Below are 16,593 nucleotides of genomic sequence, written 5' to 3'. Positions count from 1 at the left end.
GAAATATATGTGTACATACATATATATATGTATGTAATTCTCTGTAAAATAAAACTGAAAGCAAGCTCTCCTACCACCAATCAGTTTTCTATTTCTTTATCCATTTCTTCCTGTATTAGAATAATTTCCTTGTTTTCATGTTCTGAGATGGTCCTATTTCTGAATAGCTCTTCCTAGAAAGCAAAGCCCAGTTTTGTTTTTTTTCTGTTTTGTTTTGTTTTAAAGATTTTATTTATTTGAGAGAGAGAGAGGAAGAGCACAGAGGGAGAGTGAGAGGGAGAAGCAGACTCCCCACGGAGCAGGGAGCCTGATGTGGGACTCAATCCCAGGACCCCGAGATCATGACCTGAGCTGAAGGCAGACGCTTACCCTACTGAGCCACTCAGGCGCCCACAAAGCCCAGTTTTGATGTGGAAAATCAGGGAAACAAACTCTCCTCTAATTTTCAGGTTTTGAGATCATGAGGTTTTATGGTGAATGCTTGCTCCAAGTTCCTGTTGTTGTTCTCATCTCAGTCCCTTGTCATATGAAGCATGAGAGTAACTGAAAGCTTTATGTAAGCTAACGTGACCGTGTTCTCCACCAGCCAAGTCATTTGAACTGTCAACAATTCTCAGAATGCACTAGTTTACACTTTGTCTCATTTTTGACATCTCCTCTCACCCCTTACGTTATGAAGAATGACTCAATGACCAGAAAAATACCAACAAAGAAAGGGAGAAATAAAGAGTCTAGTTACCTGAAGTCCACTTAGTTATTCCCCAAAGGGGAATTCATGAGTTCTGTATGCTAACAAATGCTTTTTCTGCTTATGTCCTTTGTTTATATACTGTCGTTAGTGAATCTCCTGAGAACAGTGTGCTCCCGTGTAATGATAGGGCTTCCTGAGTTGATATATTCAGGTCAGATATCTCAGACAGTAAGAATAGTAATCATAGTAATAATAATTGCAGTTAATAATTAAATAGCATTTACTATGCAGGAGGTACTGTTTTAAGCACTTATATCAACACATTTGATTCTTACAATAGCCCAATGAAATAGGTGTAATTACCCATTTTAGGGATGAGGATACTGAGGCGCACAGAAGTTAAGTCACTTACCCAAAGTCACATAACTGGTAAATGGCAAAGCTAGTCTGTATCTTTTCATTTTGTCTTCTTCATGGGAGCGTAAATGTGATTCTAGTTAGTGTTGGAATCTACAGTTTCTCTACATCAGTATCCTTAGCTCTTTTCCTTTTCCCTCCTCTATGACCTGCCCCCCCCACCGGTTATGGTGACCCGATGCTGTCCTGCTTTTAAATCCTTCCTCTGTGAACATGGGAAGGTCTGATGGATGGCATACTTAGGTTTGTTTTTTTTTATGTTATTCAACAAATATTTAAGACATTGGAAATTACCCAAATTGATGTAAATCCACTTACTATCCGTGGACTGTGGCCTGACATTTAGTAGGCCTCAGTAAACCTTTAGTTCTTCCTCCTCTCCCAGAGATGTCTGGCTGGGCCCCACTTGGCGGGGCGATTAACAGAAACTTCATTCGACTCACTATTATTGTAGCCAGACCTTTGCATTTTTGTCATTTTTCTTTTGAACGTGGAATGAAAATGTCTTCTCTCCCTGTTGGAAGTAATTGCAGGCATCAGCAATGAATTCAGAAGGTTGGGGGGTGGGGGGCGGCCTGTATGGGGGAGGGGGCAGATGGGTCTACTTGAGTAAATGTAAACTTTATTCAGTTTTTGGGGATGTCTGAAGGCCTCACACTTAGAAGGAAGATTATGCTCCTGAAGGCAGTGCCCAGTCTATTCCTGCTGAAGTTGCTGGAATGGGTAGAGCTGTGGAAATCAAGTAACCTGTTACTGGCAGGCTCTATCAGTCTCTAGAGCCCAGTCTCATTTGGTAGCCAGATCTGTTAAGCAACCCCCTCCTGCTAGGCCTCTCCTTGATTTTCTGTCTGAACATTCCTACTTTCCCTTTCCTTGCTTCCAAGATTTCCTGATTTTACCATTTTTTTTAACCATACTTCTATTTTCTCTTCTCTACCACCTCCTTTCTTTAAAACAGCATCCTTTCAAACAGCCTGCTTTAATCCTCATAGCCTAGGAGGTTATTGTCTTCCTTTTACAGAGGAAGAAAAAGAAGCACAGGGACCATGGGACCTGCCAGTATTCGAATCCTGCCAGCCTAGCTCTGAAAGTCTGTGCTCTTAACCCTGTGCTGCCTGCCTCCCACAGGTCACCCGCGGTGGTAAATCAAAGGCCAACAGGCTATTTTTTATTAATAAACTTTTTCTTTAAAAGAATATAAAAAATTAATGTTACAGTTAAACAGTTATTGATTGCTGTGTAACAAACCACCCCAAAACTTAGATGTTTAAAACAATAGTCATTTATTTGGCTCGGGAAACTGCAGTTTGGGGTGCCTGGGTGGCTCAGTCATTAAGCGTCTGCCTTCGGCTGAGGGCATGGTCCCAGGGTCCTGGGATCGAGCCCCACATCAGGCTCCCTGCTCTGCGGGAAGCCTGCTTCTCCCTCTCCCACTCCCCCTGCTTGTGTTCCTGCTCTCGCTGTCTCTCTCTCTCTGTCAAATAAATAAATAAATAAATAAAATCTTTAAGGAAAAAAAAAAGAAACTGTAGTTTGCAGAGCTTGGCAAGGACAGCTCATCTCTGCTTCTGTGTTAGTAGCTGGAGTGGATCTACTTTCAAGATGGCCCACTTACATGGCTGGCAAATGGATTCTGGTTCTGGGTGTCTCTCGGTGGAGGCATCTCTATGGGTTGCTTGGGCTTCCTCACAGCGTGGTGGCTGGGTTCCAAAATTGAGCATCCGAAGAGATAGGAAGTGGAAGCTGCAGAAGCTGCCAGTTTTTTAAGGCTTGGGCCTAGAAAATGACATAATATCACTTCTACCACATTCTACCCTTCATTCAGAGCCTAGATCCCAGAGAAAGGACATAGACCCCACTTTTTGATGGCAGAAGTGTCAAAGAATTGGGGGGTTTTATTTTAGAAATGCTATGGTTGATAGCTGTTAGAAAGGGGTCACTTGGTTTAATGCTCACCTTTGTTAAGTGTTAGCATGACCTTTTCTGAATATGTTTAAGCTTGAGGAGATCTTTCTTTTTCTGTACAAGACTGGTCTCTGTCATTACCAGGTATATCTTCAATTCTGTTAGCTCCTCATATTAAAAAAAAATCTTACTAATTAATTATTCCTGGGAAGATTAGGAATAGTGCATAGTCCCTACTAGGATTAAGAAGTTAATTTGTTTTGGGATACCTGTCTTGCTCAGTCAAAGGAGCATGCAATTCTTGATCCCAGGGTCATGAGTTCGAGCCCCACTTTCGGTATAGAGATTACATCAATAAATAAACTTAAAAAAAAAAGTTAACTCAGGGTCTTTGAAATCTTGTTGGTTTCTCCTTACATTAAGACAGAATGCATTGTCCTGGGGAGAATCCAGCTTTGCTGGGTTTTACTTTTTGCCGAAGTGGGCCCCTCTAGAAATAGGATATGTAGTCCTTTAGGTTAGAGTTTGGCTCTTGTGACAGACCTAGGGAATGCCAGACAGAAGAGTTTTCCCCACAGACTCTTGATTATATAGACTTGGGTGAGGTAAGACAGCTGGTTTCCTAAGTAGATCTCCTTTCAGATTCTATACCCTAGCTTTTAGTTGGTCTGTGGATGGAGGGTTCCATGGTATCGTGAAGGTGTATCTGCTTTGAAGTGGTCACATATAACAGTTCTTCCAAATAATCTAAGGAATGTTTCTTAGGCCTTTTTCCCATCCATACTCTATCTGTCTTAAACTACTTTTTTTTAAATGTAAGTACAGATCTGATCAACTCCAGTCTCATTACGCTAATCATTTCATTCAACCTTTACTCCATTCAGATGGTATCTATAGTATTTGTTACTGCCAGGAATGTGAAGTTTAAGAAAAAGAAAAAAAAAACAAAAACAGAATTTTTGACTCAATATAGAGTAGGACATTTATAAATTAGTATAAGAAAGATCCAGGGACAGCGCGTGGGTGGCTCAGTGGATTGACTGTAGATTTCAGCTCAGGTCATGATCTCAGGGTCATGAGATGGAGCCCCGAGTCAGGCTCGGAGCTCAGCGTAGAATCTGCTTGTCCCTCTCCCTCTGTTCCTTAGCCCACTCGCCTGTTCTCTCTCTCTCTCACACACAAATAAGTGAATAAATAAAATCGTAAAAAAAAAAGAAACATCCAGATGCTCTGTGATATGGAGGAAGGAAAAGTTACTTCTATTTTATTATTATTTTTAAAAGATTTTATTTGAGAGAGAGAGAGCATGAGAGAGGGGGGTAAAGGGAGAAGTAGACCCCCTGCTGAGCAGGGAGCCCGATGCGGGGCTTGATCCCAGGACCCTGGGATCATGGCCTGAGCCGAAGGCAGACGCTTAACCAACTGAGCCACCCAGGCATCTCTGAATCTGGATATATTTTAAAGGACGGACTGACAGGATTTACTGGTGGATTTTTTGTGGCAAGTCAAGTATGACTGCAGGGTTTTTGGTGTAAGTAACAGTTGGAACAGAATGGTCATTTACTGAGGTCTGTAAGACTGTAGGAGGAGCATATTTCTGGGTGAATAAGCTGTTTGTTCTTTCACAAATTAAATTTGAGTCCCTTGTTAGACCTACAAATGAAGATGTGGAGTAGACTTGCATACACAAATCTGGAGTTCAGTGGAGAGAGCCAAGCTGGAGATATTAATTTGAGAGTTTTTAGATGGAAACATTTAGATTAAATGAATATCTAGGATTGTGATTTCTGGGTCATACTGTGTTTGTTTATCTGTCTAAGGAACTGTCAAACTGTGTTCCAGAGTGGCTGTGCCATTTTACATTCCCCCCAGCATGTATGAGATTTTCAGCTGTTCTTCATTCCTGCTCACATCTAGTATTGTCAGTTGTTTAGTTTTCGCTTTTTTAAAAATTTATTTTATTTTTAAAAGTAGTCTTTGCACCCAACGTGGGGCTTGAACTCACGACCCTCAGATTAAGAGTCACATGCTCCACCAACGGAGCCAGCCAGGCCCCCTTGTTTTTGCTTTTATTTTTTATTTATTTATTTTTTAAAGATTTTATTTATTTATTTGACAGAGAGAGACACAGTGAGAGAGGGAACACAAGCAGGGGGAGTGGGAGAGGGAGAAGCAGGCTTCCTGCTGAGCAGGGAGCCTGATGCGGGGCTCGATCCCAGGACCCTGGGATCATGACCTGAGCTGAAGGCGGATGCCTAACGACTGATCCACCCAGGCGCCCCTTGTTTTTGCTTTGAATTTCAGCTATTCTATATACGTGTAGTTGTACCTTACCGTGGTTTTAATTTTCTTTTTAATAGCCAAAGATAGTATCTTTTTCTGGGCTCACTTATGGGCCATTTGTATGTCTTCGTTGGTGAAGTGTCTTTTCAAATCTATTGCCTATTTAAAGCAATTTTTTTATTATTGAAATTTAATTAATATAAGTCTGTTGTTAAGTGTGTGTTTTGAGGGCGCCTGGGTGGCTCAGATGGTTAAGCAGACGCTTAACCTTCAGCTCAGGTCATGATCCCAGGGTCCTGGGATCAAGTCCCGCATCGGGCTCCCTGCTCCTTGGGAGCCTGCTTCTCCCTCTGCCTCTCTCTCTCTCTCTCTCTCTCTTTCTCTCTCTGTCTCTCATGAATAAATAAATAAAATCTTTAAAAAAAAAAAAAAAGTATGTGTTTTGAAAGTGTTTTGTTTTTTTACCAGGGCTTGTCTTTTCATTTTCTTAGCAGTGTTTTTTGTAGAGTTGTTAATTTTGATGAAATACAATTTATCCATTCATCCAGTGCTTTTGGTGTTGTATCTAAGAAATCTTTGCCCTAATGCAAGGTCACGAGATTTTTTCCTATGTTTTCTTCTAGATGCTTTATGTTTTTAAATTTTACATTCAGATCTATAAGCCATTTTGAGTTTTTATTTTATTTATTTATTTTTTTAAAGATTTTATTTATTTATTTAACTGACAGAGGGAGACAGACAGCTAGAGAAAGAACACAAGCAGGGGGAGTGGGAGAGGGAGAAGCAGGCTTCCCCCGGAGCAGGAAGCCCAATGTGGGGCTTGATCCCAGGACCCTGGGATCATGACCTGAGCTGAAGGCAGACGCTTAACGACTGAGCCACCCAGGCGCCCCTTGAGTTACTTTTAGTATAACATGTGAAGTATGGGTTAAATAGGGTTTCGTTTAGGATCTGGTCCAATAGGCCTGCACTATTTGTTGAAAAGACTGTCCTCTCTCCATTGAATTGCCTTTTCACCTTTGTCAAAAATCAATTGACCGTATCTGTGGGGATCTGTTTCTGGACTCTATTTCATTGCTCTGTGTGTTTCTCCTTTCCCAGAACTGTAATCTTGACTGTAGCTTTATAGTAAATCTTGATATCAAGTAGTAGGATTCTTCCCACTTACTCTCTTTTTGTTTTAGTTATCCTAGTTCCTCTTTCTTTCTATTTAACTTTAGATTCAGCTTGTCCATTTCTAAGAAAAGTTTTTTTACTGGGATTTTGACTGAGATTGACTTGAAGCTATAGATCAATTTGGGAATAATTGGTATTTTAATATTTTGATTGTTCCAATCTGTGGATGTAGTATATTTCTTAATTTAGTTTTTAAAAAAATGTCTCTCGTCATTGTTTTGTCATTTCTCTTTCTCTTGTCTCATTACACTAGCTAAGAAGTATGATTCTGAATAACAGTGTTGAAAGCTGACATGCTTATTCCACATCTTAGCAGGAAAGCATTCAGTCTTTCACATTAAGTATGATGCTAGCTGTAGGTTTTGTTTGTTTGTTTGTTTTATTTTCTTAAGGGTTTTACTTTTAAGTAATCTCTGCACCCAGTGTGGGCCTTGAACTTATAATCCTGAGATCAAACATCACATTCTCTACTGACTGAGCCAACCAGGCGCCCTAGCTGTAGGTTTTTTGTAGATACCTTCTATCAGGTTAGGAAAGTGCCCTTCTAGGGGCGCTTGGGTGGCTCAGTGGTTCAGCATCTGCCTTCGGCTCAGGTCATGATCCCGGAGTCCCTGGATCAAGCCCCACATCGGGCTCCCTGCTCAACGGGGAGTCTGTTTCTCCCTCTCCCTCTGCTCCTCCCCCGACTTGTGCACTCTCTCACTCTCTCTCTCAAATAAAATTTAAAAAGAAAGAAGGGACGTTCCCTTCTAATTGTGCTTTGCTGAGAGTTTTATCCATAAGTGAATGTTTAATTTTGTCTCATTATTTTTATACATCTGTTAACATAATCATACTGTTTTTCTTCTGTTAATATGGTGAATTACAGTGATAGATTTTTGAACACTGAACCAGCTTTGCATTCCCCAGAGAACCTCCACTTTGTCGTATATTATCTTTATATATATTGCTAAATTTGGTTTTTAATATTTTGTGGGGGATTTTTATATCTCTACATGAGAGAGATATTTATCTTTTTTCTTATGATGTTTTCAGTTTTGGTTTTGACCAGCCTTACAAAGTGAGGCAGGAAATGTTTCTTCCTCTTTTGTTTCCAGAACTGTTGGTGTAAATTTAGTATTATTTCTTCCTTAAATATTTGGTAGAATTCACCAATCAATTTGCCATCCTAGAATTTTCTTTGTTGGAAGATTTCCAATTTCTGTAGTAGATAGAGGACAATTCAAGTTATCAGGTTTGTTTTGAGAGAGGATAACAGCTATTTTAGGATTTGTATAGTAAGCAATATATTTCTGTTTCAGATATATTTCAGAAATCCTCCTTTCCAATGACTTGACAAGGCAGCCCTTCTTTCTCTTATTCCTGACATGTCAAGATGTGCCATGACCTCTTTGTTGATATATGGCTCATTCTCTATTCTCTGGGCTAGTGTTCCTATTAGTGACACACAGACTAACTGGCTGTGTTTCTGGAAGCACTTTGCAGTCTTCCCAGCCGTGTGAGGGTACTGATGTCACTGCATCCTTGTCAGTATTAAGTATTGCTGTTTTTAATCAATATGTAGCTGCTAGGCTAAAATAAAAATTTCATTTTATTTCTTTTTTTTAAAGATTTTATTTATTTATTTGACAGAGAGAGACACAGCAAGAGAGGGAACACAAGCAGGGGGAGTGGGAGAGGGAGAAGCAGGCTTCCCGCCGAGCAGGGAGCCCGATGTAGGGCTCGATCCCAGGACCCTGGGACCATGACCTCAGCCGAAGGCAGGCGCTCAACGACTGAGCCACCCAGGCACCCCTCATTTTATTTCTTATATTTATCATAAAGTTGGACTTTTTCATATATTTATTAGCTAAGCAACTGAATTTTTGGATTTTGCTCCAAGCATTTGTTGCAAAGAAAAACATTAGAGATTGTGTAAGAAAGAGGATGTGTCACTTAAATACAATCAAAGTTAGCTGAAGTGCAGAGTAATGGGGATAACAGATTAGCCCTCTTATTGCCATCGAAATTGCTCCTGTTTTGGGCCATGTTCTCTCTCATAACAGTTTACCTTTGAGAAAAATTATTACCCAGGACGTTCTACTCCTTTACTGTGTGCAGTGGATGTATTTCTAGTAACTTGTCCATAAATTAATTTTTTATTAATTGTATTTCAGTCGTACACGCATTAGAGGAAGTCACTGTACCCTACCATAAATTATTTTGGATAGCATTTTTCTTTTTTATATAGTTTCTTAAAAACTGGTTTTAGGGCGCCTGGGTGGCTCAGTTGGTTAAGCGACTGCCTTCGGCTCAGGTCATGATCCTGGAGTCCCGGGATCGAGTCCCGCATCGGGCTCCCTGCTCAGCAGGGAGTCTGCTTCTCCCTCTGACCCTCTCCCCTCTCGTGCTCTCTATCTCTCATTCTCTCTCTCTCAAATAAATAAATAAAATCTTTAAAAAAAAAAAAAAAACAACTGGTTTTATGTGAGAGAACAACTACAGTAGTGTCTGAGTATATACTGTCCTGACTACTTGTCTTACAACTTAAAAATTCAGTGATTTTAAACCTCCATTCTATTTCTTAGTGAACTATGAAAATAATTCTGTCTCATTTATTAGCGATTTACTTTCCTGGTTCATTCCATGTTCAGAGCAACTTTTGTAAACTTTTTATGTCATGCTTATCTTTATTATATGCTGTTTTGGTGAAAGATGCTTTTAGAAATTATTTTGTAATTTATTCAGATTAGGAGTTTTTTTCTTTTTTCTCGCTGCATTGAGGGCCTTTTCTATTTTACTGCTATTTCTTCATTTATTTGAGAGATAGCAGGGGGAGGGACAGAGGGGAAGGGAGAGGGATAAGCAGACTCCCCACTGAGTGCAGAGCCCAACACGGGGCTTGATCTTATGACCCTGAGCTCATGACCTGAGCTGAAATCAATCAAGAGTCTGACACTTAACCGACTGAACGACCCAGATGCCCCCACTGATAGTCCTATGTGAGTTTCCTTGTACATGATGAGTCACTTTTCTAGTGCTGCTTTAAAAAGTCTCAGTCTTTGAGTTTGGACAATTTGATTATAATGTGTTTCAGTGTGATTTCTTGGGTTTATCCTAGTTGGTGTCCATTAGGCTTTTTGAATCTAGATGTCCATTTCCTGCTCCATATTTGGGAAGTTTTCAGCCATTATTTCCTTAAATGAACATTCTGCCCCTTTCTCTCTTCTCCATAAGTCTCTTAGACTTTCTTCATCTTTTTTCATTCTGTTTTCTTTTGTCCTTGTTGTTGGATAATTTCAAATGACCTCTCTTCTAATTTGATGTTTCTCTCTTCTGCTTGATTGTGTGATGTTGCACTTCTCTTGTGAATTTTTCAGTTATTATTGTATTCTTCAGCTCCAAAACACTGTCTAGGTTTTTTTTTTTTTCATCTCTTTGTTGGTATTCTCCTTTTACTCATGTCTTATATTTTTGACCTTGTAGAGCATCTTTATGCTTGTTTCAAATTGTTTGTCAGATAATTCATGTCTCCGTTTCATTAGGATAATTTTTAAAAAGATTTATTTATTTGAGAGAGAGAGCGCACGTGAGCTCGAGTTGGGAGAGGGAGGGGGAAGAATCACCAGTAGACTCCGTGGTGAGTGTAGAGCTTGATCTCACAACCCCGAGATAATGACCTGAACTGAAATCAAGAGTTGGACGCTCAACCAACTGAGCCACCCAGGTGCCCCCATTAGGGTAGTTTTTCGAAATCTATTTTAGTTTTTTGTTTGTCCCATGTTTTCCTGTTTCTCCAAATGTGTTGTAAGTTTGTGTTGGGATCTTTACATATGAGAAAATAGCCACCTCTCCCAGTTTTTATGACCTAGTTTTGTGCAGGAAAAGACCCTCGCAAATGAACTCAGCTAGAGATGCTGTGAACCTCTGAAATCTTTTTTGGGAGGATGAGACTTCCTTGGGCTTGTGTGTGCAATTTCTCAGCTAGAGAGCTTTGTGGGTCTTTCAGGAGGTCCTAATCTCTTGCTCCCTCTGGTGCCTGTTTGTGGCACTGCCTGTTTTCTGATGTTAACGGCAGCAAGCAGCCCTGTTCTCTCTTGTACTCAGTGGCCACCAGGCATCCAGAGTTTGCCAGCTCCCCATCAGTGCCCACATCAAGTGAGACAGGTACCATACCCTTTAGCAGCCCTGTAAAAACCTGGTGCAGAAGCACATTCCGTTCTCTTTTCCTCTGAGAGAGAGAAGCCTCAACTTATGCACCTGCTCCCAGTCACACCAAGTTGTACTGGCTCTTGGATGCCACCCCTCCCATTTCTTTGGTCTTAGCAGCATTCAGGCAACCATACTATGGTTGTTCTGTCAGTGCTGTAAAGAGGCACAACAGATACCAGTCCTTCAGGCAGCCTTCCAAAGAGTTGGACGTTGGATGCACGCTCCACTCCTCTCTCTTTCCCCGTCCCAAGGGAAGAGTCCAAAGCCAGGGTGTTCTTACCAGGCACTGATCTGTGGAGCTTGGGAGAGGCCCTGACTTGGGGAAGTGAAATTTCTCTTCTCATCCATTTCAGTGCAGCTGTTTTCAGCTTGTACTCCCTGGAGGTATGAAAGCTTCTTAACTGGATTCTGGAAACCTCATAAAGGTATTTTGGTCTGTATATCATTGTTAAAGCACTGTTTCTGTGGTAGAAGCAGGACTGGGACTTATGAATCTGCCATCTTGCTGACATCACTCTCCTCTTCCCCGTACATCTTAAGACCGCTGGTTTAGGGGCGCCTGGGTGGCTCAGCCGGTTAAGCGTCTGTCTGCCTTTGGCTCAGGCCATGAGCCCGGGGTCCTGGGATCAAGTCCCGCATCGGGCTTCCTGCTCCTTGGGGAGCCTGCTTCTCCCTCTGCCACTCCCCCTGCTTGTGCTCTCTCTCTCTCTGATAAATAAATTAAAAATCTTAAAAAAAAAATACTGCTGGTTTAGAAGTGAAAGGACTTCAGAAACCCGCCCACATATTTATTTTGATCCTGCCTGTTTGGCACTTTGTAACAAAAGACATTTTGAGGCCAAACCAAGTATAAATACATCTTCCCTTGGTACAGCTACATTCTGTTCCTTGCTAATTTTTCTTTTTCTGTCCTTCAAAGTCTGGATTTCTGGAACGGAGGGAGAGATTCATCTGGTGGTAGAGATATAGGTTGACTTTATATGTAAGTTTCCTATTTCTAGAGTGCATGATGATGTATTTTGAGACTAAAACACAAAAAGAAATGCTTAAACCTTCCACATATGAAGTTCTCCAAGCAAAATATGTTAATAACTATATTATCTATTTTTTTAAAGATTATAATGTCTATTTTTAAAGGCTTTAAATACTTGATAAACAGTAAGCAAACCACTGCATAGACTCTCACGTTGAAGGTTTAGGTGATGGCAGGAACAATCACATTTCTTATAATGGCAAGTGTGACAAGTTTTTTCCGTGTCTAGAACCAGAACCTAAAATGGGAATGCATTGTCATAGCTGTAAATAGTTCACATAGAGCCTATAGTCCGAATGCCTGAATTCCTATCATGGGTCGAGCACTCAGCCAGGCAATCAGGGTCAGGTTATTTAGCCTCTTTTTAATCTTTTTTTTTCTCATGTATAAAATGGTTACAGTAATCATAGCACCTACCTTATGGGTTGTTAGGTGAATTCAATGAGATGATTGATATAGATAGATATAAAATTTTTAGTTCAGTGCCTGGAATTTAGGAAGTGCGGAATCATTTTTAGCTATTATTAAGAGCAGTTATGATGAGATTGCTCTTTTTAACCTTAGTAACTGTTAGATATCATGTTAAAAAAAAAAAGATTAAGGACCTTTCTACATCATTTACAGAGTTGAAACTGTGGGACAGCCAGACAGAAGAGACAGTATAGGAGTGTGTGCAGAAAAACAGAATGGATTCGACTCTCTGCAGCGTGATCAAGCAGTGTGCATCAGTACAAATGGTAAGAGATACGTAACTGCTGTTTCTTTGAAATACGTGAATTAGTGTAGTAAGATCCGAATCTGTCCCAACATCACACATTTGTAGCAGGAAATGAGAAAGTTTAAGTCTTTATGACATATCTGTATGGCGACTGTGTACCAGGCATTATTCTATTCCCTTTACAAATAATAAATCATTTAATCCTTTTAGCAGCTTGTTGAGGTGGGAAGTAGTATTAACACCCATTTTATAGATGATGAAAACCGAGCCACAGGGAGGTTGAGTGACTGGCTTAAACTCCCATAGCTTAGAGGTGATTGAGTTGGGATTTGCACCAGGCAGTCTATCCCTGGTTTCCGTGTGCGTAGGTCATCTAAATTCAACATCGGTTGGTGAACCGAGGAGAGTTTACTTAATTTTTTATATTTCCCTAGCATTCTTTGGCCCCTTACTCTACAGTAATCACACTTTTATATATATTTTTAGATTTTATTTTTAATTTTATTTTTTTAAAGATTTTATTTATTTATTTGAGAGAGAGAGAATGAGAAGGGAGGCGGGAGAGGCAGAGGAAGAGGGAGAAGCAGACTCCTTTCTGAGCAGGATCCCAGCATGGGGCTTGATCCCAGGACCCAGAGATTATGACCTAAGCCGAAGGCAGACACTTAATCAACAAAGCCACCCAGGCACCCCTACAGTAATCACACTTTTAAAATCCCCTCTCAATTGGGCGCCTGGGTGGCTCAGTTGGTTAAGCGACTGCCTTCAGCTCAGGTCATGATCCTGGAGTCCCCCGATTGAGTCCCGCATCGGGCTCCCCTGCTCAGCAGGGAGTCTGCTTCTCCCTCTGACCCTCTTCCCTCTCGTGCTCTCTATCTCTCATTCTCTCCCTCTCAAATAAATAAATAAAATCTTTAAAAAAAAAAAAAGATGTGTTAATATGTTGTGGTATGGGTCAAGCAGTAGATAGAACAACATTCTTGTTTATCTCATGTGCAACAATGTTGCTGTTCCACAGGATATAATCTTGTAATGGAGTCAAATTTCTTTTGATGCCATCCCTGTGGGAAACTCAGTCTCCATTCTAAAAGAGTAGAACCCTGGACCAGAACTCTAAAATGTGATTAAAGCTTTAACTTTTTCTCCTGCCTTGGGGCTGGAAGTTAATTAGCATATTGGAATGCATTCTCTTTGACTAGTTGGCATAACATAATGTTTTCTTGATCTGAGTTGGGAAATTACCTGTGTTATCAGTAATCTAGAATCCATTTCGGTTCTTCATTGTTGCTCACATGTGAATGACTCTTTACCTTAACGTTTTAGGTGCAGTTTTTGTAAATGGAAAAGAAATGACTAATCAGTTGCCAGCAGTTACTTCTGGGTCCACTGTCACATTTGACATTGAAGCTGTGACTCTAGGATCCACCAATAATAACGAAGGAGGAAACTTCAAGCTTCGAGTAACTATTAGCTCAAATAACAGAGAAGTGGTTTTTGATTGGTTACTTGAGCAATCTTGTGGTTCTCTTTATTTTGGTTGCTCATTTTTCTATCCTGGATGGAAAGTGTTGGTATTCTAGATTTTTGGATGATTGGCTTTGGTTTTGCGGGGTTTTAAACGTAGCTGTCCTCAGCTCAGTTTAGTTGTAATTGGTTAAAAAAAACTGTTAGATTCATCTCTCAGTTAAGCCATTGGAAATGGAAATTGTTTACTGGATTTTTTGGAATATTTTAGCAATAAGAGATTTGACTGTTGTGGACAAAACTGTAGTGCAGTCAGTCTTGAAGCGTAGTATTAGTTGAAATATCAGCATCACGATAAAAATGAAATTGGCTTTTAACGTATGAGGAGATACAGAAAGTCCTATACCCTTCCACTGTGTACTTCTTGAAAAGTTGATTATTAGAACAGAAAAGCTTAATGTAACATTATCTTATTAAATTTCTATTTTTTAAGGATCCCAGGCCATGTAAAACTTTAGGATCAAACAGTAGGAATAGACCAGCTAGAAGCCGGAGTTCTGTAACATACATTCAGTTGTGTGCTCTCCACATGAGTGGTGAATATACTCTCCATATTCAGGTATTTGTAAGCAGTATTGAATTTTATCTCATGTTCAGTAATCTTTAAAGTCCCAAAAACGTGATGATATTTGCATTCTTAAAAATTACTGAGCAAATGTCTACACTAGGCAGAGTATTTTCTTTTTTTTTTCTGTGCAGTTCGATTCATGATAGACTAGAGGATTTTTACAGGGTAAAACTACTCATGAAAGTAGTATGTACAGCAGTAGCTGTTCACATATATGTAATATACACACGTGCATAGCCAGCCTCAGCGATGTGTATGTTACTGCTCACAGGGCATGAGCTACAGTCCAGTTTAATAAACGGTCTTTTAGTGGACCAAACAAATATAAGGTAAATACTTGACCTATTTTTTGAAAAACTTAAATTTGTTTAAGATATTTATTTGAAGGACTTACTTAGTGTTTAAAAATGATTATCTTAACTTGCTATACCAGCCTACAGATTTTTTTTTAATGTGAATTTTTTTCCTTCATTTTTAACAGTAGAAATGTGGAAAAGCAAGTTTGATATTTTTCTAAGATAATTTATTTGGGGATCAAGTTCCCTGTTAGACAATCATGACCTTTTCCCCTTGCGTTTTTATGTATAAGTAAGCCGTCTTTCATTTGTTTAGTGATTGTTAAGATGTGCTAGAATGTAGATGCCTCGTCCAGCTGTCTGAAACAAAATAAAAAACTAAAAGTTAAATGTGTGTATTTTTTCTTCTGTGAGATTTGATGAATCCAATTTTAATTTTTTTTAAACATATATTTTTTTATTTTTATTTTTTTTTTAAGATCTTATTTATTTATTCATGAGAGACAGAGAGAGTGAGAGAGGCAGAGGGAGAAGCAGGCTCCCAAGGAGCAAGGAACCCGATGCGGGACTCGATCCCAGGACTCTGGGATCATGACCTGAGCCGAAGGCAGACACTTAACCATCTGAGCCACCCAGGTGCCCCCAATTTTAATTTTTTAAGTAGAGGGAGGAAAGGATTTTTTGTGTCTTTGGTTTGTTTTTGTTTTTCTTTTTTCTTTAAAGATTTTATTCATTTATTTGAGAGAGAACACAGACTGGGGGAGGGGCAGAGGGAGAGGGAGAGGGAGCAGCAGACTCCCCACTGAGCGCAGAACCTGACATGGGGCTCAATCCCAGAACCCTGAGATCGTGACCTTAAGTCAGATGCTTAACCAACGGAGCCACCCAGGCGCCCCTTTGTCTCCAGTCATTTTAATACAAACATCATTGTAACTTGTGACAAGTTACTTATACTTTCTTATATTCCGTGTATGTGATACTGAGCACAGTGCCTGACACATAACACGTGTACGGTAAATGTTGGGGTGAATGAATGTGGTTGAATTATTTTCTCTAGAACATCTTCATCTTGTTCCCTTCATTTGTCAAATATTTATTGAACATCTTTTTTTCTTATCCTCCATAGGAGAGTCACATCTTAAATTTATACCTATAGAATCTGCCTTTTCACAGAAATGACTAAACCTACCCTAATTCTAGATCGGCGTGGATTGTAATATTTTGACCTCTGAAGCTAATTTAAATATTGCTTTCTTTTCTTTTTAAAGATTTTATTTTTAAGCAATCTCTACACCCAACATGGGGCTCAGACCCACAACCCCCGAGATCACGAGTCTCATGCTCCACTGACTGAGCCAGCCAGGCACCCCTGCTTTTATTCCCCTTAAACTGTGAATTTAACATTTTGTTCAAACCCAACTCATTCTGTTTAAACAGATAAAGGAGCCCAGTGGGGCGCGTGGGTGGCTCAGTCGTTAAGCATCTGCCTTCGGCTCAGGTCATGATCCCAGGGTCCTGGGATTGAGCCCCACATCGGGCTCCCCAGTCTGCGGGAAGCCTGCTTCTCCCTCTCCCACTCCCCCTGCTTGTGTTCCCTCTCTCGCTGTGTCTCTCTCTATCAAATAAATAAATAAAATTAAAAAAAAATAAAAATAAAGGAGCCCAGTATTCCAAACCTGTTTGTGTGCTTGGAGGGACGAGAGAGTTTGGGTGATGATAATTATAACAACTATAAGAATTGATATTTATTGAGCCCCTACTATGTGCTGGGCACCATGCTAAATTTTCAAA

The 16,593-nt window shown here is 40.0% G+C and overlaps 1 protein-coding gene across 1 annotated transcript in view; it reads left to right on the top strand.

The window, feature by feature from the left end:
- Positions 1–15,192, top strand: part of CRLF3 (cytokine receptor like factor 3) — a 35,138-nt gene extending 19,946 nt beyond the window's left edge. The window contains exons 7-8 of the mRNA XM_027626597.2: positions 12,321–12,433; positions 13,738–15,192. Coding sequence (XP_027482398.1) covers positions 12,321–12,433; positions 13,738–13,994 — 370 coding nt within the window. The 3' untranslated portion in view covers positions 13,995–15,192. The remainder of the gene's footprint in view (positions 1–12,320; positions 12,434–13,737) is intronic.
- The last annotated feature ends 1,401 nt before the right edge of the window (positions 15,193–16,593 follow it).

The sequence above is a fragment of the Zalophus californianus genome, chromosome 16 (assembly GCF_009762305.2).
Source record: "Zalophus californianus isolate mZalCal1 chromosome 16, mZalCal1.pri.v2, whole genome shotgun sequence".
NCBI lineage: Eukaryota > Metazoa > Chordata > Mammalia > Carnivora > Otariidae > Zalophus > Zalophus californianus.
The sequence above is the reverse complement of the archived record's forward strand: the minus strand, read 5'-3'. Positions and strand labels throughout refer to the sequence as shown.